At 41.8% G+C, this 18927-nt stretch overlaps 5 protein-coding genes across 20 annotated transcripts in view; 2 read left to right on the plus strand and 3 right to left on the minus strand.

Annotated features, from left to right (window-relative positions):
- The first annotated feature begins 512 nt into the window (after window positions 1–512).
- LOC117580025 (ribose-phosphate pyrophosphokinase 2) lies at window positions 513–11749 on the plus strand. 4 transcript variants are annotated; one of them, XM_034266249.1, is made up of 9 exons: window positions 513–609; window positions 1315–1540; window positions 6339–6522; window positions 7274–7342; window positions 9316–9426; window positions 10400–10524; window positions 10595–10793; window positions 10853–10987; window positions 11050–11749. In XM_034266249.1, the coding sequence occupies exons 1-9, from the start codon at window positions 573–575 to the stop codon at window positions 11140–11142; spliced, it is 1179 nt and encodes a 392-aa protein (XP_034122140.1). In that variant the 5' UTR covers window positions 513–572; the 3' UTR covers window positions 11143–11749. The 4 variants fall into 4 exon arrangements, with proteins under 4 accessions (XP_034122140.1, XP_034122141.1, XP_034122142.1 ...); XM_034266250.1 differs by having other exon boundaries at window positions 516–609; window positions 9328–9426; XM_034266251.1 differs by lacking the exons at window positions 513–609; window positions 7274–7342.
- A 555-nt stretch (window positions 11750–12304) lies between these two features.
- On the minus strand, window positions 12305–13147 carry LOC117580570. Its single transcript, XM_034267173.1, has one exon. The coding sequence runs from the start codon at window positions 13145–13147 to the stop codon at window positions 12305–12307; it is 843 nt and encodes a 280-aa protein (XP_034123064.1).
- Window positions 13148–13541: 394 nt separating this feature from the next.
- On the minus strand, window positions 13542–15527 carry LOC117580023 (tubulin alpha-4 chain). Its single transcript, XM_034266247.1, has 2 exons — window positions 15312–15527; window positions 13542–15004 (listed from the first exon to the last, which is right to left on the minus strand). Exons 1-2 carry the CDS (start codon window positions 15312–15314, stop codon window positions 13613–13615), a joined length of 1395 nt encoding a protein of 464 aa, XP_034122138.1. The 5' UTR covers window positions 15315–15527; the 3' UTR covers window positions 13542–13612.
- Window positions 15528–15582: 55 nt separating this feature from the next.
- On the minus strand, window positions 15583–16793 carry LOC117580029 (UPF0046 protein C25E10.12). Its single transcript, XM_034266256.1, has 2 exons — window positions 16668–16793; window positions 15583–16606 (listed from the first exon to the last, which is right to left on the minus strand). The coding sequence occupies exon 2, from the start codon at window positions 16597–16599 to the stop codon at window positions 15688–15690; it is 912 nt and encodes a 303-aa protein (XP_034122147.1). The 5' UTR covers window positions 16600–16606; window positions 16668–16793; the 3' UTR covers window positions 15583–15687.
- A 383-nt stretch (window positions 16794–17176) lies between these two features.
- LOC117580017 (protein furry) overlaps window positions 17177–18927 on the plus strand; it is a 63668-nt gene continuing 61917 nt past the window's right edge. For 7 of the 13 annotated variants that reach the window (XR_004573534.1, XM_034266224.1, XM_034266223.1 and 4 more), the window contains exon 1: window positions 17177–17542. Coding sequence is in view for 12 of the 13 variants with exons in the window: in XM_034266224.1 (XP_034122115.1) it covers window positions 17464–17542 (79 nt within the window). In the remaining variant the exon portion in view is untranslated. The remainder of the gene's footprint in view (window positions 17543–18927) is intronic. The other 6 variants (XM_034266231.1, XM_034266232.1, XM_034266234.1 and 3 more) reach the window with 1 other exon arrangement.

Here is an 18927-nt window from a genome sequence, read left to right on the forward strand (position 1 = left end):
GGACCTGCCCATTTAGCTTTAGTATGTATAGAAAATGAGCAGATTGTTTTAAAATTTTGTTTTTCATTTCATATTTCTTTCAATCTCAAGTGCAATGTGAAGGTAACCGTACCTATCTACATATAAAACACAAAACAACAGATTCCCCATCTGTCCCCTCGTTTAGTATAAAACAGCTGAGCGTGAGCAAGAGAAGGAGAGTGAAAGCACACAAAAGTTGTGTTGTGTCAAATTTAAAGCTTTCTTCCATTCGAAATTCCTTCAACTGCGCATCCCTGTGCTTTATGTGGATGCGTGCTGGGCATTGTGTGTGTGTGATGGACGCATACGCCTTGTTGTCCAACGCTCAGTTCCATTTTCTCGCTCGCTGCTGCTGCTGCGGCGGACCTAATCTCCAAGTTTCCTAGAAATATTGCATCAATTATACGCTAACAGCTGTCTATCCGGCAGAGAGAGAGAGAGAGAGAGACCTGCGTACGTCTTGTTTTGGGACTGGCACAACAAAACGGTGTTTCAGTCGCCGCTTACCTGACAAACGAGACACGAGCAGCATTTCGATTCTTGGGTACAGTATGCCAGATAAGAAATGCTCCGAACCCCAGCCAAATGGTGTGTACAAATCTATCAAATATCCTGAAAATATACCGTGTGCGGGTGTATGTGTAAATTTCATGGCCACTTCGTGAAAAAGCAACGAACAGCTGTGAGGAGAGCATTTTGGCGCGCGCCTGTTGGCATGCCAGCATATTTGTTATGCTCAAACAGTGAGAAGGAAGAGAGTTTGAAAGTCCTCTCATTTCAGAATTTTGGTTCCTTGAGAAGGAACAGAGTAAGATTGAACAGTGTTACCAATCGCAAAAATCTTTTTGACAGATCAGATTAGGAAAAAGGAGGACACGATCTATACTTATTTTAGTTCCAACTAATTTATTATTTTTAAAAATAAACTCTTGGAATATAAATTATTGCCAAAAAAACATCGACTCCGACCGAATCGATTAGATTCAAACAAACATCGATTCTTTTCCAGCTCTAACGCGGAAAGAGAACCAACAAAAATCACATGGCTTTCGACTTTTGTCGTTCTCACGCATACATTCTCGCGATAAGCTTTTACGCTGCCGCCTATATGAATGAAAAATTGTAAGTGTGAGAGAGCATCGCTGTTCTCTTTAAGTAGCTTCTGGTGCTCTTTTTCACTCTCTGCTCCACACAAACACCAGCATGCACCTTCACAGATGGGGCGGCGACGTCGCTGCTCGGTGGCGCTCTGCTTTTGCAAAAAAAATTTATAATAAAAACTTCTACTCGTAGATTGTGTGATGCCAGTACGTTCTGCTAATCCGATACGCGCTAGAAGTTTGATCCGAGACAATTTGGAGAAACAGGCTGGTAGTCTAAATTTAATCCACTCCAGAATGCCGAACATTAAAGTGTTTTCGGGCACCTCGCATCCGGACCTGGCCCAGCGCATCGTCGATCGCCTGGGCATCGATCTCGGCAAGGTGGTCACCAAGAAATTCAGCAATTTGGAAACCTGGTAAGACTCAACTATTCCTCGAATAAAAAATAAATAAACCCCAAAAAAAGTGAAATCTATGTATAAACATCAAAGTGAAATGATCTACGGTGAAAAAGTCCTTCGAACTAAACCAAGTGCTAATTGGATGCCATGAAAAATGATGTCTCGTGAGAGACATGTGCTAGAGGCTACCCAGTGCTTGCCCAGTGTTCCTTGACATTCGCTGAAGGTTGCCCTCCTCAACGGCGAGGCCCTTCCACGGGGCCCATTAATGTGTCTAGGGTTCGATCCTGTCTTGTGTGGAGAGCCTTGATGGGTTTTCTGAAAGTTTGTGGCAATCTTTTTGCTTGATTTCTTTTTATTTTTATTGATTTAACAAGTGGACTGTACACCGTCTTTGTCGTTGACGCTGCCTGGCCCTGCCGCGTGTGTGTGAGCGTGAGTGTGCCTTTTCGTGTGTGTGTGTGTGTGTGTGTGAAAAGCTCTTTCTCTCCTTCTATTGCGCTGGCACGGCAACGTTTCCAATGTCGCGTGTAATTTTTGCCAAAAATTAAATAAAAAAGTGCAAGTGTAGCCCAACCACAAAAGATCTAAAGAAGAAATTGTATTTATTTTATATTTTTAATTAAATTAGCAGCTGTGTATGTGTTGCTTTCAGTGAGCGAGTGTGTGTGTCTAGACTTGCGGCTTGCACGCTTTCGGTTTCTTCCCTCTGTGCTTTATGCTCTCTCTATTTCGTACATACACACAAACACAGAAACACTTTGCCAGTCAGCTGTGCAACAAACAATAAATAAAATCTAGAGAGTTTACAACGTTTCCTTATCAACACGAGCCGTAGAAAAAGATTTTATGAAAATGACAAAATGGAAGCATTAGCAAACAATTAGTGGCGAACGATAGAAGAAGAGCGAGAAAAGAACGAAACTAGAGGTTATAATACGCGCTAAGCTTTTTGACATGATACGCGCTTGACAGTGTGCGTGTTTTTGTTATGCTCGCACTCTCACACACATACACACGCACGCAAAGGTGGGCCAGAAAGGAAAGAGCAAGAAAGGGCTTCGCACCTGGCGACGGGTCGAATAGTTAGGTACCCTTTCAGCGTCAGAATTATTATCGGACGTTACATACACGTGCATACATATGAAATTCCATACTTACAGCTCGAATCGATTTCAGGTATAAATTCTATTTCGGAATAAAGCTAGAGATAGAGCCCACTGAAAACGTCCATGAAAACTTGTCTTCTATTGAGTATCAAATACTTGGTCAAACCCAAAACACCTTATCGAGGGTATTAAAAGCCTACAAGCAGAAAACCACAACACCACGTCTCTGTCACGTTTTTCGTTTGCTGACAGCAAAGAGAGAGGCCAAAACAGCAACAGAAGAGCGCCACTGACAGCAGTTAGCAGACGTCGACAGCGACGGCGACAGCGCCGCCCCCACATGTTATATATTGCCGCTGCTGCTGCTACTGTTCTCTTTGATTCGCTCGGTTTGGGGCTCTCTCTCACCAAACGTCAGACCCCCACGTGTGTGCATAGTGGTTGTTGCTGCTGTTGTTTTGCACTTGTCGGCTTTGTTTTCGTCGTCTCTCTTCTCGTGAATGTTCTGGCGCGTTCTCCTCTCAGGAGACAGTTATGTGTGCCTCCATGCTCCACTTCTATCTGTTTTGTTGTAACTGGTCAACCTTTGCTTTTTGTCTTGATTATAATTCCTGATCACAGATCAGGCTATACAGTCAAGACTATAGGCAATTGAAGGGCGCTCAGATGACATCACTGAAACGGTATACACTTGTAGGTACATCGTATGTACACTCATACAAAAGAAAAATATTACGAATATTATATTATGACTGACACAAAATTGGCTTTTTTTTGGATCCGACCATGATAATGGAGAATAACAACCTAGAACAACGGAACACCGCTTAAACTATTGTGCAAATTGAAAAGAGCGGAAATAAATTATAGTTAAGGTTCATTTCATCTTTCTGTTTTCCTGGAACACGTGTGGCTACATGGAGAGCACTTCATGAAGCTATGCTTATAGCCATTTTCTATAAAACTTCCTAAGTGATATAGGCAAAACAGCAAAATATTTCTTCCTATTTTGTTTATATTTTTTACTTCTTTCAGGTCACGTGATCTAATAAATTGATTAATTTTTCAGTCAATAAAAGTTTATCTGTTGATTAATGGCAGCCAGGGCACAGCCCCTACTTCTCAATACCCTTTCCATTAAAATAAAACCCCACAAATGACCTTTCGTAAATGCAAAACCAATGGAAATGACCAATTTCCATAAACCCAAAGTGGTTCGTCAATTTGAAGGTAGCTAGAGCACGCAATCCAAAACTTTTCCAAACTTCTTCTGTAAACGCCCCCTCAAAATGTCAATTACAAAGCAAATTTTAGTTTTGGTTATGTTTCATACCCGCGTTGTCGACTGTAAAGTTTGATCGATAAGGAATTTGCGTGCTTGTCTTGTGAGGTCGTTGGGTATCTCAGTATCAGGGAGGGAGGGTGGTTTTTGAGAGCCAGCTGATAACACAAACTAAGCGAAAGCGATTTAGATTTCGTTGGACTGAGATAAGCTTAGTTGGTTAGAAAGAGAAAGGGAGGGTGAGAGGGGAATGCCAATTGAGGTTTCGTGTGGCAACCAGTTTTCAGATTTCATTCTTTTGGTTTCATTTTGCGTTTACTTCTCTACTTTTCAAAAGTTATTCATTCTACGTTAGATCAGGGGTTTGCAACGCCAAAAAATCAACAACAAAAATTAACACCCCGTTGGTATCTGCTTTTAAAAAATTATTTAGACCGTGATGTCCATCTCTTAAAAATCAACAAAAAAGTTTTACCTTTAATACGTCAAACAGCAAGGGCATATCATATTCGGCGCTCATTGGTGTACTTGCATAGCTTTTTTTCTTACATTATTATCACACGGGCAGGCAGACAGACCTGAGACTAGCTGTTCCCACCATTCGGCAAAGAAACAGATAAAAATACATAAAAAACAAAAGAAAACGAAATGAATTATAGCAAATTCTACTTGACGGTTGGCCAAAAAAACAGCTGCTGCGGATGGATGGATGATGTGGATGACTATGTTGCTGTTCTTGTGTTTCTGTTACGCGGACAATGCGATAGTTTTTGGCCTGTTGCCAGTTGCTGCCTCGAACTTTGCCTCGTCATCCCCGTGTATCCCTGCGGATGCCTTCCTTGCCTAGTGTTCATAGAACCCATGTTGCCGGCATGCCAGCAATGTCATGGCGGTGAAAGTGTTGCCTCTGCCACAGACACAGACACGGCCTCTAAGACCCAGAACAAAGTCACATCCGAGCAATCTCTTCAAAAATGCATTAATTTAACGCCGAATTGCATCCGGACAGGAGGTGATGAAATCGCTGCATTTAGCAGACACAAAATGTCTGCTGACCGAGGCTCCGAGTCTCACAGCCGGTAGATAAGAAATTCCCAAAAAAAAAGCCGGTCACTAGAACTTGCTGTGTGTGTTGATAAGCGTGTACTACGAGTGAGTGGAGCACGATTACTCTGAATGGCGTCTAGAACTTATCATTAATACGGGACTACGGAGAATCTTCACTTGTTTTTTTTTCTGCTGAAAAATTTTAGAATATTCATATTTTAATGTAATTAATATTACTATCTTCTTTTATTGATACCCTCTATGTGAGGTATAAATACGTGGTATACAAGTGACAAACAATAGAATATAAGAAGGTTATATGTACATATGTACGATAATTATTTATATATAATTAATCTTTGTGTTGCCCTAGTTGACCATTTACACTTCTCAAATAAGTGTAAGTAATTAAATATTTAGTTGTTAAGCTGTGCTGTTAATATTTTCAATATACCTTTTCGCAAGAGCATAAAAACATCGATTAGGACAATTAGGAATTGCATTGTGATCCATCCAAGGAGCTTTCAATGTTTGTTTTATAGGGTAACGTCAAACCCAAACGTTAACACAAATTATTTATGATATGTTCGTTGGCTACATTTCACAGGTCATTCAATCGATAGTTTGGGAGTGGTCGTGAGTGTGGGCTTGGGATTGGGGCTGGTTGAAATTCTCCCATCATGTAATTCAATTAACCTTGGAATGGAAAACAAAAGACAAATAGCTATAGGGAAACGAACAAAAAAATGAAATGATAGAGAATTTGACGAAATTTTCTTTATTGAAAGAAATTGATTTCATGATTGCTGATTGCTTTAAAAACATGTATGTATAAATACCTTTATGCATGATACATTGTTGAGAATTAGTTACTGAAAAAAGAATATAATGATTTCAAATAAAACAACTCACTTTCTATTCTTTTCTATTCTTTGTATATTTCACAAAAAAATAGAAAAATATAATATGCAGTATAATAGAATACTATAATAGAATATGATAATATATGATAATGGCATTCAAAATATATCAAATCTATAGACTTCTACGAAATACTGTACACCTGAAACTAAATGTACAAAAATAACAAAAAAACTAGACAATGCAGCGTTGGCGTCTGAAAAAATAATAACTAATACGCAATGTGAGCTGTGCGCTTGTGTGTGCCATGAAAAAGGTTTCGAGTGGTATTGGGTTTCCATTGAGGATTGCCTTGTTTAGATTATCCATTAATCGTGGGAGAAGAAAGGTTTATATGACAAGAAATGCGAGCGCCTCGACAAAACAAAGAACGTCTCGACTCGCATAAGCAACAAAATGATTGCGAAAAGAATATCTCTATTTCTGAACCTGAATCTTTATTTGTTTTTTGCAGTGTCGAAATTGGGGAATCGGTGCGAGGTGAGGATGTGTACATCGTGCAGTCCGGCTCCGGGGAGATCAACGACAATTTGATGGAGTTGCTGATCATGATCAATGCATGCAAGATCGCCTCAGCCTCTCGTGTTACAGCTGTGATTCCTTGCTTTCCATATGCCCGCCAAGACAAAAAAGATAAGGTAGGTTTGCCTCAACATGATCTGTTTGCTTTTTCTCAGTAAAAATATAAATATAAATAATATAGTATGAACGTGCAATGAAATACCAAAATATCTGATGTATCTTCTAAAATCAAAGCACACACAATGCAAAGCAGATGAAACTCTATTCTATTTTTCTTACTATGTATAACGAAGGAAAAAGATGCTTTTCCCATCGAATTATTTTCAGTATTTAGCTCGGTTGTTTACACACAAATATCTGTATAAATCCGTATAATATTCTATATCTATACTTGTATATGGATACTACATTTCTATATCTCTCTCTATAATATCTGTGTGTGTATGTTGCTAATGCATTTTGTTAAACAATTTGAACTATACTTGCAAGAAAGCTAAGCTGGAAAAACAATAGCAAAAAGCCAAACCAAAAGCAACAAAAAAACCCTAAAGCACGTAATTGGAAAATGTGGAAAATTTGTGACATTAATTTTATGTGAACTTTTGATAAATATTTTATATAATTTTCTCCTCCATTTAGTATTTAATATTTAATTTATATATATTTTTTATATATTTCCGTGCCACGCTCGCTCTCTCTCTCTCTCTCTTTCTCTGCCTATCTATCTCCCGCTACCTACCCCCCGATCTCTCTCTGTCTTCCCACCCTGCGTGTGTGTATGTGTGCCTCTCCACTCTCTGTTCTCTCTCTCTCTCTTTGTTTCTCCGTTTCTCTCCTGATGTACTATCTTTCTGATTCTTCGCGAAGTTGGCTGGCGGTGAGGATAAAGAGGAGAACAAGAAACTAGCCAAGAAAAACTACGATTGGAAATTTAGGGTATTTACCTTTCCTTCTTTTATCTAGCAAAACAAAAAACCAACTCTCACCTACTTATATCTCACATTTTTATGTTCTATATACAATACTACAATTAATGGGAACTTAAACTTGATTTTCGAATTAAACAAACAACAACAACAAATTCAACTCTAAAAGGAATATCCATGGCAATAACTCTCATCCTCTCAGATATCTCTCATTTCTCTCACTCAACAAAAAAAAAAATACGAAAAAAGGAAACCAATCGAATTAAATCTCTCCCTGGGTCGACGTCTCTCGGTTAACAACAACATCAACAAGTTTCTCTAGAGATAAATTCGCTTTTTGTCTGCCGCCTGCATGTAATACCCAAGAAACCCACCCGCAAAGACCTATCCCTACCCCGTAAAAACTGATATTTAAATTGGCAAGAAAAATTACTAAAATTTTCCACATTTTCCCCGTCACCGTTTAATTTGATTGTTTTTGGCTTTTGTCTCGTTTTTGGCAAACGCTGCAGTGCAAAAGAGAAATTAAATTGAATAAGTATGAAAATGTACATAATTAATCCACAAATTGTAATAAATATGTATTGTATTTTGTGTTGTGCTGTGTGGATCGTTGATTTGATCCGTTGATTGTTGTGATCTTGCACTTTTGGGATCCCCTACTATCGGTGCCTGGCAACAGGGCTCGTCTTTTGGTTCTACTTGTTGAGTTTTTCCACAGATAATCCATATTTTTGACGTCAATAAAAGGGGGCTGTGAACCCGGGGGGTTAAGTTCGCGAAATGCACAAATATTTTTCATTGCTGTAACTGATACAACAATCTATAAATCTATAAGCAACTGTAGAAAAACATCAAATAAATTTCATTGAACTGAAAATGAGGTTCTCGACATTGAGCGCTGAACATTGAATTGAGGTCTTGCTGATAGAATGAATTGATGATGCCTTTTCCTTACATATTTCTTCAATCTTTGCTAACTAATAACTAAACCTTAGAGAAGACACTCCCTCATCCTCGACACAACCTGTCCTCCTCATCCGTTTTCCAAAAGCTAATTTTAATTTTAAAATTCTTAAATTTTTCAATTATTCTGACATTTTTATGTTCTCTTCTTTTTTCTGTTTCTTTTTATAATCTCCGTATATCTCTGTATCTGTCTCTCATCAAAAAATAAAAACAAAAAAATTAACCAAATACCAAAAAAAATTTTGATCGTAAACTTAGGAGTTTTCAGCCAAACAATATACTGTGAGTAGTCGTGAGTGCCAGTGCCGCTCCTGCCAAAATGTTTGGATAAATGGGTTATTTATCCCCCCCCCCCCCCCTGGCATTATTCTTAGTGCTGCTGCAGAGCGCGAAAGTTAAATAAAATTGCTTCGGACATTTGCTTTGTTGCGTTTGTTTTACGTTTTGATCCCCTTGAATTTACACCCTCCCCACATGATGATTTTATCCACAAAACCCTAAGCCAAACCCAATTCCATTCACAAATATTAAACGTAATTTTGCATGCAAAAAAAAACAACAAACAAAATTGGGATAAACAGAAAAGCACTTCCGTTTCCGTATATTAAGCAATCAATAAATAAATGTATCTCTAATTGAAGTTGCACTCTCATCATATGTATGTGGGGTGAGGCAGGGGAGGGCTCTCTCATCAATGGTCTTCGCTCTCAGCTCATCTTTTGGGGTGCACCAAACTGCACACATTTATTTGTCCTTTGTGTTGTCGCAAGCGAAAGTCTCTTTTGTCTATATATTATATATTGGAACGTTCAGCCTCTTTGTTGGTTTTTATGTGTATCTATATCCTATACTATATGTATGTGTGTCCATGTTTGATTTTTAATTTTCATGGTTTACTTTACTCATAATGCCTCTAGCCCGTAAGGCCCACCACACACCTCCGCATAGGGGACAGTCCCACCTTACTAGCTGCGCTAATGTTAACTTTCCATTGCCTCTCTTTTTCCTACGCTGGTCAATGCACAGAGTCGTGCGCCCATCTCGGCCAAATTGGTGGCCAACATGCTGTCCGTTGCCGGTGCCGATCACATTATAACCATGGATCTTCATGCCTCACAGATTCAGGTAAGTTCAATTGAAATAAACCAAATGGAAGTTAGAGCTAAGGGAAGAGGGAAATTTAATATTATATATATAATATAATATTGCCAGTTACTTTAACATGAAAATAAAGAAAGATTTAATACAGGAGAATGTGTATATGTATGGATATGTTGTCAGTGGAAGCTTCTTGTTATCGTAGCATTTCTGCGAGGTCTATTCCATATCGATATTTGATTTATCAGCAACTCATTAGCGATAAGGAAATTTGCTTTTATTTGATATCCAATTTGCACAGCTTCAATAATTTAGTTTCTTAAAAAACCAAAACCAAAATGTATAAAAAACCAAAAATTAACCTTATAAATAAATCTGTTTTGGGCAGGAAAGTATAAAATATCATTAAAAATAACATTAGGGGGAGATCTGCAAGCTAAGCTCACCCAATCGGAAGGCTAAATTACTACTAAGTTGCTGGGGAAATGATTTGATCATCCTCATTGGGTAGACTCTCGGGGCGAACGAATAGTTCATGGAACAGCCACTCTATTGCTCCCACCTTGCCTTCAGCAAGCTCCTTCATGTCCGCTTCGGACAGCTTCAAGTTTAGTTTTTTAAGAACCGTAAAATTAAAAACTTTCCAGTTCTGCAACTTATTGGCCACACTATTTCGTGCTTGTGCGTAGGGATTCAGGTCCACCAGACGGGTGTAAACCCTCTTGACAATTGTGGCCACAGGAAGGACATCGGAGAGTTCGCGTCTTTTCTTGGCATTTATATCGATGCGATACTTCGCGAGCCACAGATTCAGATTTCTGCGTTCATCGGAATCAAGCAGACGAACGTGTAACATTTTGTGGGAATTTCGATTTAAGGGAAATAACAGCAATTTTTTGTAGGGATTTGAATGGTTTTGGCTTCCAAACTGATTTAATATTATATTTGTTTCACAATGAATACTTGATGATATATGGTTTTATTTTCTTTGGTTCGCCAGGGTTTCTTCGATATACCAGTTGATAATCTCTATGCCGAGCCAGCGGTACTGAAGTGGATCAAAGAGAACATTCCCGAATGGAAGAACTCGATCATTGTCTCGCCCGATGCTGGCGGTGCCAAGCGGTAAGTTTTTCCACACCAGCTTATATATATTTTGTAAATCCTTATAATTGATTTTAAATGTTCTCTCTAGTGTCACGTCGATTGCCGATCGCTTGAATGTGGAGTTCGCTTTGATCCACAAGGAGCGTAAGAAGGCCAACGAGGTGGCCTCGATGGTGCTGGTGGGCGATGTTAAGGACAAGATTGCCATTCTGGTCGATGATATGGCCGATACATGCGGCACCATTGTCCATGCTGCCGATCGTCTGGTCGAGGCTGGAGCCACGAAGGTATGGACTACTCAAAAAGGGATCAAAAGTTCTCTTTCAATGCAATTTTACCATTTCAGGTGTATGCCATATTGACACATGGCATTTTCTCTGGTCCGGCGATCTCGCGGATCAACAATGCCTGTTTCGAGGCTGTCGTTGTGACCAATACCATACCACAGGATGGACATATGCGCGATTGTCCCAAGATCCAGGTTAGTCCTTATCTAATCATTCATATTTTTCTCTCGCTTAACCTTCTCGTTTCTCATTGCAGTGCATTGATGTATCAATGATGTTCGCTGAGGCCGTCAGACGGACACACAATGGCGAAAGCGTGTCATATCTCTTCTCAAATGTTCCATACTAAATCCACCACTAGAGCACCAACTTAGAGCAGCAGCAAACAACACAGAAAAACCACAACAAAAACAACACCCATAGCAACATAAATAGCAACTTAAAATGCAAATTATTGCAATACCAACAACATAACAACTTGAAACACAAATATTTTGCCATCATCATCGTTATATATTTTTTATGGATTAACTATTGTAATTAAAAGCAAAAGCAAAATGCCACTCAGAGTAGATCCGGGGGAAGGGGGATGAAAATCATTATGTAATTATCTACTGAATAGATTCTAAATATAACACACACACACATACACACACACACAAAAGTACACTATTTCCATTGCTTTCCTTTTGTATATTAAGAGTTTTGTTCAATCCCCTTTTTTCCGATTCTCAAGATAATTCCCCATTTAAATTACACATTGGCCTGCTCTTAGAGAAAAATTTAGATTTATAGATTTAAAACAAAAAAAAACAAACACTGTAGAAGATATATATATACACCCACACACACACACAAACATACCCACAACAAGAATATTGTAATTTTACACTGTGCAACAAATTTTTGATGATTCTTTAATGTAAGTTCTTGAAAAGAGAAGCAACTAAAGCAAAAAGAAAACGCAAAACGCAAAACAACTTGCAAGTTCAAAGTAAAACAACAACAAAAACAAATTCTAGTAAAATTAAGTAAAACAAAAGATAAGAGAAAACAAAAAGAAAGCAAATAGGCGTTAAAAAAAAATAATTAACAACAAAACAAAACAAAACCCACAAATATAAAAAAACCTAAAGAAAATATAAAAAAAAATATTACAGAAAACCAATTAAAACAAGTTTTACTCGACAACAACGATGCCGATCTAAAAAAGAGGATGAACAATTGGACTCTGAACAGATCTACGCACATCTATAAAATATACATAATCAAAGATGCAGTAAGTATTCATAAATAATTCCATTTCATTCAAAAAATAAATCAACATAACATTAAAAAATATATATATAAGATCATCCAGAAATTCCAAGCATCTAAATAAAGTTAGTAGGAAAGTATTTAAATTACCACCTGATGGATCTCTGTGAACGAAGCCTACGAAATTTCGCGAATCTCGGGATTTACATAAATCGAAATCGGAAAGACTCGATTAGATCCAGGGACCTGAAGTGCTACAAAAGTTGGTCCATATTTGGTTTACGATTTGAATGCAAGTACATTAATGTCGCCGACAGTTTGTACGTCTGGGTCATTATAAGGTTTATACGGTTATCCTTTAAAGCAATAATGTCTTCCAGATATTTTGATTTCTCCTCTAGTCTGCTAATAAATGCGTCCTTTGCCGAGCTTTTGCGCATGGCCTTCTCGTAAATGTCGTAAGGTACAACTTTGAAAGGTTGCTCCAGTTTTTTTCCGTTGATCGTTTGTCCCGCGTCAACGATTAGCATCTCGGACAATGCCAGGATTGGAGCAGGCCTTGACATATGGTTAAAGGTCAGTGCCCTTGACTTCAACCACTCGCGGGTGCTCTTCAGCGATTCGTTTGGTCTTTGCAAAGATTCGTTCGGCCTCTGTAACGTTTCATTGGGAATTTGCAAAGATTCTTTACATTCCTTCATGGACTTGCTGGATTTCTTAGGCGGCTCTTTCGCTTTCTTGGGTGCCTTGGCGTTGGTGTCTGCTACGAAAAGGGCGTAGAACAGCAACTCTATCGCTCCTATTTTGCCTTGGGCAAGATCCTTTATTTCTGCTTCTAACAATTGTATGTGCAGTTTCTTAAGAACCTTCAGGTTAAAAACCTCCCAATTCTTTAACTTGAGAGCCAAACCGTTCCGAGAGGGTGTGTAGGGGTTAAGGTCCACCAGACGGTTGTGGAACTTCTTGACAATTGCAGCCACTGGTAGGACATCGGAGAGTTCGCGTCGTTTATTCACATTCAGATCGATACGCTGGTCCTTAAGCCAAAGACTTAGATTTCTGAGTTGATCCGAATCAAGACGCCGAGTGTACGACATGTTGTAGGAATTTCGATATATAAGAGCATTTAATTTATGTAACGATCTATCTGAGAATTTTCGTATTCCGATATGATTTGAAATGAAGTTCGTATGTGCCAATGAAAACTAGATGATTATGATTCCTCAATGATGTTCGCCAAGAGCGTACAAAGAGCAAAGATATTGATGGTGATCTTTTAGAATATTCCAATTTGCATAGTTTCTATACCAGATGGAATCTTTACTCCCACAATTCTACTTATGAACTATTCTTTAATCTTTTGCTTTGGATTTCAATATACATTTTTAACTTAGTGTTTACTTATGTATTTTATGTACGGATTGCAAAAGTTCCTATTTTTCCTTATCTCAAGCCCCGAGCCTTGCAAAATCCATCTCCAAATACATTTCATTCGTTTCCAGACGATATTTTACTTTATTTACATAATTGAGATGAAATATTTAGTATTGTTCGGTCTGGTCTCAGTACTCATCGAAATCTTCGTCATCGCCGGCAGCTTCGTCCGCATTGTCCAGGCCGACCTCCTCGAAGTCGCGCTCCAGCACGGCAATGTTTTCGCGCGCCTCTGTGAACTCTCCCTCCTCCATGCCCTCTCCGACGTACCAGTGGACAAAGGCTCGCTTTCTGAACATCAGATCGAACTTGTACGACAGATTAGAGAAGGCCACCGAGATGGCCGTGGTGTTTGAGAGCATGCAGCAGGCACGGGACGTGGGGGCCAGATCTCCTTCGGGCACAAAGGCTGGCTTCTCGTAGTTGATGCCGATCTTGAAGCCGGTGGGACACCAGTCAACGAACTGAATGTGTCGCTTCGACTTGATGGCCGAGACGGCAGCATTGACATCCTTAGGCACGACGTCGCCGCGGTATAGCATGCAGCAGGCCATGAATTTGCCGGCCCGCGGATCGCACTTGACCATCATGTTGGAGGACTCGAAGCAGGCGTTGGTCAGCGTCGTGATGGCGTGCTGTTCGTGGGCAGCCCGCGAGGCGGACATCAGCGGGGCGTAGGCCACCAGGGGAAAGTGGATTCGTGGAAAGGGCACCAGATTCGTTTGGAACTCATTCAGGTCAACATTCATGGAGCCATTGAATCGCAGGGAGGCCGTCGTGGAGCTGACAATCTGGGCGATCAACCGATTTAGATTGAGATAGGCCGGCCGGTCCACACCCAGGCTGTTGTTGCAGATATCGTATATGGCCTCGTTGTCCACCATGAAGACGCAGTCCGAGTGCTCGATGGTCGAGTGGGTGGTCAGCAGGGCGTTGTAGGGCTCCACCACGGCCGTGGAGACCTTGGGCGAGGGGTAGACGGCAAAGTCCAGCTTACACTTCTTGCTGTAGTCGGTCGAGAGGCGCTCCACCAGCAGCGAGGTGAACCCGGAGCCAGTGCCTCCGCCCAGCGAGTGGAAGATGAGGAAGCCCTGCAGGCTGTCGCACTGTTCGGCGATCTTCTGCAGCCGGGACGTCACCTTGTCGATCACCTCCTTGCCAATGGAGTAGCGGCCGCGGGCATAATTGTTGGCCGCATCCTCCTTCCCCGAGATCAACTGCTCCGGATGGTAGAGACTCCGCATCGGTCCGTTCCGCACATCATCGATGACCGTCGGCTCCAGGTCGACGAATATGGAGCGTGGAACCTGCTTTCCGTTGCCCGTCTCCGTGAAGAATGTCCGTGCATCGTTAGCCGTGGTGTCGTGTCCCACACTGGCGCTGCTGCCGCTGGCCAACAACTCCTCTCTGGTCTTGGGGCTGCCATCCAAATTGATGCCGTGCTCGAGGAGATACAGCTCCCAGCAGGAGTTCCCTATCTGGATGCCGCACTGCCCGATCTGGATGGAGATGACTTCGCGCTAAAAAAGGAGAGCGAAACGAAAGGTAGAGAAGAAGAAACAAAGAAGAAGCCGCCATTGTTCGAGGTTATGAAAAGTAATCGGACTTCTGTTCAGAAAACTTCTTTGGCAGATCATCTGGGGAGCTCCCAACGAAATCTCTGTGTGAACTTTAGAACCACATCAATATTCAAGTTGGAATATCTCTGGTGTGCTGCAGAATGATCATAAAAGCGACTTTCCAGCATATTTTTCATGATTTATGATTTCTTTCAACATTTATGCTACTTTGTGCGCTTTATTCGACAGATTTGCATATAAATCTCACCATTTTGTGTTTTTACTTTTTGCAGAGCTAAAATATGGAAATACAATTTAAAATCAATTCACAAGGGGCCACGGGACACGGACGACTGCTTTACGTCTTTTGGATATCTTCTTATTCTCCTTTTGTACGTTCGTCCACGCCGCTCGAAGAAAAACTTGGAAGAGCACCGTTACGGAGCGCGCTCAAAGAGGAATGTCAAACTGCAGCAGCGTTGCCATTTATCCAAACTGCAGTCAGGGGAGGGAGCTGCCATCCTATTGCGATCGGTGCATTCGGTATAAAACTCGGATTTAATGAGCATTTATCGGGTTCGAAATCGAATTTAAAAACTTAAAAGTAGATGTAATAATATCATGGCTGGTACGGGAACTGGGCATTAATCCTTGCTAATGCCAGGTGGGAGCGTCACATCGAACACAATGGGTGGATTGTTGGGTAAATAATTGATGTCACATGTAGAGGCATTCACATAGATGATCCGCCCGTCGCTGGTGATGCCATAGCCCTCATGGACATGGCCGAACACATGGTACTTGGGCCTCACCCGCTGCTGGACCGTCGAGAGCAGCTCCACACAGCCGGCTCGCACGCCGGAGCAGCACAGATCGCCATGACCCACGGGCGGCGTGTGGGTGACGAGTATATCGACGCCCGCTGGCACTTGGTTCCACTTCTCCAGACAGGCGTCCCCACGCGGCACATTAAAGGCCCAGCGACAGAACTCCGGCTGCCAGGGCGAACCATAGATGCGAACGCCCCACAGCTCAAGCAGCTCGTCCTCCAAGTACGTGCAATTGGTGAGCACCTCGCGGATATTCTGCGTCTGCACGGCACTCTCCATGCTCTCCTTGGCATTGCCCAGCGTCGGCAGGTCGTCCAGAATGGACATGCCCGTGTGCTTGGTGCTCGAGTGTCCCTTGCCCTTGTTCTGAAACGGATGCGTGAACGTTCGGTCGAAGCTGAGCTCGTGATTGCCGGCAATCACAATCTTGTGTCGATGCGGCAATGCCCCTATCCACGTATTGAACTCCTCCACCTCCTCCAACTGGCCGCATTTGGTGAAGTCCCCTGCGTGTATGAAGATGTCACCGTCGGGCACATCGAATTTGATGTACGGCGTGAGGGAGTGCGTGTCGGACATGCAGACCACGCGCACCTTGTTGGCAGCCACCGCGTTCGTCGGCGGCTTCATTGTCACCTTGATGACGCGCTGCGTCTTGCTAATGTCCTTCCACGCAGCAGTTGGATCGCTGCTCAGCGGATGAACGGGCACTTTCGGCATTTCCATTGTTTTTCTACGAGAATCGAACGGAATTAGCATCGGGAAAAGGGATATTGGGATTGCTGGGAACTCACGATTTCTTTGTGGCACACTGTACACTGTACACTGTTTAAGCAAGTCAGTGAAATCACCCCATCGCATAACGCTGATTAGGAGGCATTTATTTATTTCTTCTTATTTCGTCAACAGTATCCGCGGACTTATCGATCATTTGTGTCGTGACGTCATACCAGCTGAGCGCCAATAATCATTGCGATTCTCATCGATAGTTTGTCGGACCAGGTGGCAGCGCCGCATAAACAAAAAACAGCTGGTCGGGTTCGTTCTGCTTCTTGTCCCATCGCGTATTTGTATAATCGTTAACAGTGTCCGCGGATTTATCGATATTCCGATTGATACTCAACAATATACTGTAAATATACTTCAAATCGAACTTTCTATGTATTAATTATATAGTGTCGTGACGTCATACCAGCTGAGCGCCAATAATCATTGCGATTCTCATCGATAGTTTGTCGGACCAGGTGGCAGCGCCGCATAAACAAAAAACAGCTGGTCGGTTTCGTTCTGCTTCTTGCCCCATCGCGTATTTGTATTTGTACAATTTTCATTTAAAAAATTAAACAAAATAGCATGAAAGCATAAGAAATATAGGTATACCACAGTGTAAAAGTGTTCCCAACCACAAGTGAGGGCAGCTGGAGTGCACAGCATCGGCGGAAGACAAACCGCATGCCTCGACATCAGCAGGCAGAAAAAATGGCCGCGGCTGCAACTTTCCCAGACTCATGTTTTTTGCGAAAAAACCAATTGTAACAACTGACTGTCCGAGACGTGTTTGTTTGCCAGGCCCTCCCGAAATTATTTCAAATGGAGGAGCAGCTGGAGCTGCAGGAGGATCTGCTTTCCCTGGACGGTGGTAATGGAGGAGTAGGAGACGACGTTGCAGGTGAGTGTCGTGTCGGTTGGGTTGTAAATGTTCTATTTCTGGCCAGGAGCACTTAAGTGTGAGTGTTATTTTTTTCGTCTGCCGACTGGGTGCAGCTTTTTGTAATTAGCTGCGTTTGTTTTTTTTCTGCAGTCGCTGCTAATTGTTTACGCCCACCTACCAGGCCCCAATCGTTCTGCCTTTGTCTGTCTGTGTGTTTGTGTTCTGGTGTGTGATATCGCATTTACAGTTAACAGTGCACAGCTTTCGGTCGTCTCTCTCCCCATTCTCTTCTCATTCCTCTTTTAGCTGTCTGCGTCGGCGCTTTTGCATCTGTTTATCCGTTTGTTTGTTTGCTGTGTCTTCCTCATTGCTTAAGTGATGATTCACTTTGATTGCACACGCACACACGCGGTCATACGACACCCGAACACATACTGAGGGCCATGTGAGCACATAATCAAATACAACAATTTATGGCTTTTTATTCACTGATGACAGTGGGGTAAAAGTTTTTAGAAAACGGTTTATTTTGGAAGTGGAAGTTTCAGAGAGAATTATAGATGTCTCGTGCCACTGTCCACACGTCTGGAGTGTTCTTGGTGTGGGTCTCCGGCATTTCGGTTGCTCGCTCTCCAATTTATTGACTCAACATTTTGTGCGCCACGCAATTTTTCATTATCCCGTTCTGATTGATTTACCGTTGTGTTAAGCCCAGACACGAACCATTTGGCGCGTGCCCCACTCACGTTCTCCCCTATCTCTGTCTCGTTATATTGCCTTCTCCGTTGCACATTTCATTCACACGCAAAAACAAGACTAAACAAAAAGGCGGGAAAATATATCAAATAAACCTTGATAATGACATTCAGCAGAAAAAAAGAGGAAAGAGCAGCAGCAGCAAGCGTCTGGCGTCAATGGGTTGTGCTCGGGGTTCGGTCTGGGGCCACAACCTGGCAGTTATCCAACGGACTTTGTAGCGCAGTGTGGCAAAATTAGAAAATTCCGCCTGCCTGTCCGCCTGGCACAGTCAAATGTCGGAGGCGTCGTTACCATCACCTGTGCAAAATTGCATAAGTTTGAGAGCTCCAAAAGCTGTGCCGCCGGGGTCGGGCCCTCAGCTCATTTGTTTGCCCGCCGTCGAGCTGCCAAGTACAACCCATACCAAGCCTCGCATTACCCTGACAAAAAAACAAATCCAAACCAAAACCATCATCAAGTGCGTTATTCTCAAGTGCTTATATAGTGGGTGTAAAGTGCGTTCTGGTCGCGTGTTGTTTGCCTTCTCGAATCGCGTGTTTGACGTTACTTTCCTTTAACGCCGCGCTTCTCCCATGGAGGCTTATGGCTGTGGGCGTGATGTAATTTGCAATAAAGGCAGTTAACTAATTTCACAAACCAATATT

The sequence above is a fragment of the Drosophila guanche genome, unplaced genomic scaffold, assembly GCF_900245975.1.
Source record: "Drosophila guanche unplaced genomic scaffold, DGUA_6, whole genome shotgun sequence".
NCBI classification, from domain to species: Eukaryota; Metazoa; Arthropoda; class Insecta; order Diptera; family Drosophilidae; genus Drosophila; species Drosophila guanche.

Coding starts and splice junctions, on each gene's coding strand:
- LOC117580570 (XM_034267173.1), bottom strand. CDS start 13,147: ATGTCGTACACTCGGCGTCTTGATTCGGATCAACTCAGAAATCTAAGT.
- LOC117580025 (XM_034266249.1), top strand. CDS start 573: ATGCCAGATAAGAAATGCTCCGAACCCCAGCCAAATG. Junction 610..1,314: donor CTCCGAACCCCAGCCAAATG/GTGTGTACAAAT, acceptor TTCTACTCGTAG/ATTGTGTGATGCCAGTACGT. Junction 10,794..10,852: donor TCGAGGCTGGAGCCACGAAG/GTATGGACTACT, acceptor TTACCATTTCAG/GTGTATGCCATATTGACACA.
- LOC117580029 (XM_034266256.1), bottom strand. CDS start 16,599: ATGGAAATGCCGAAAGTGCCCGTTCATCCGCTGAGCAGCGATCCAACT.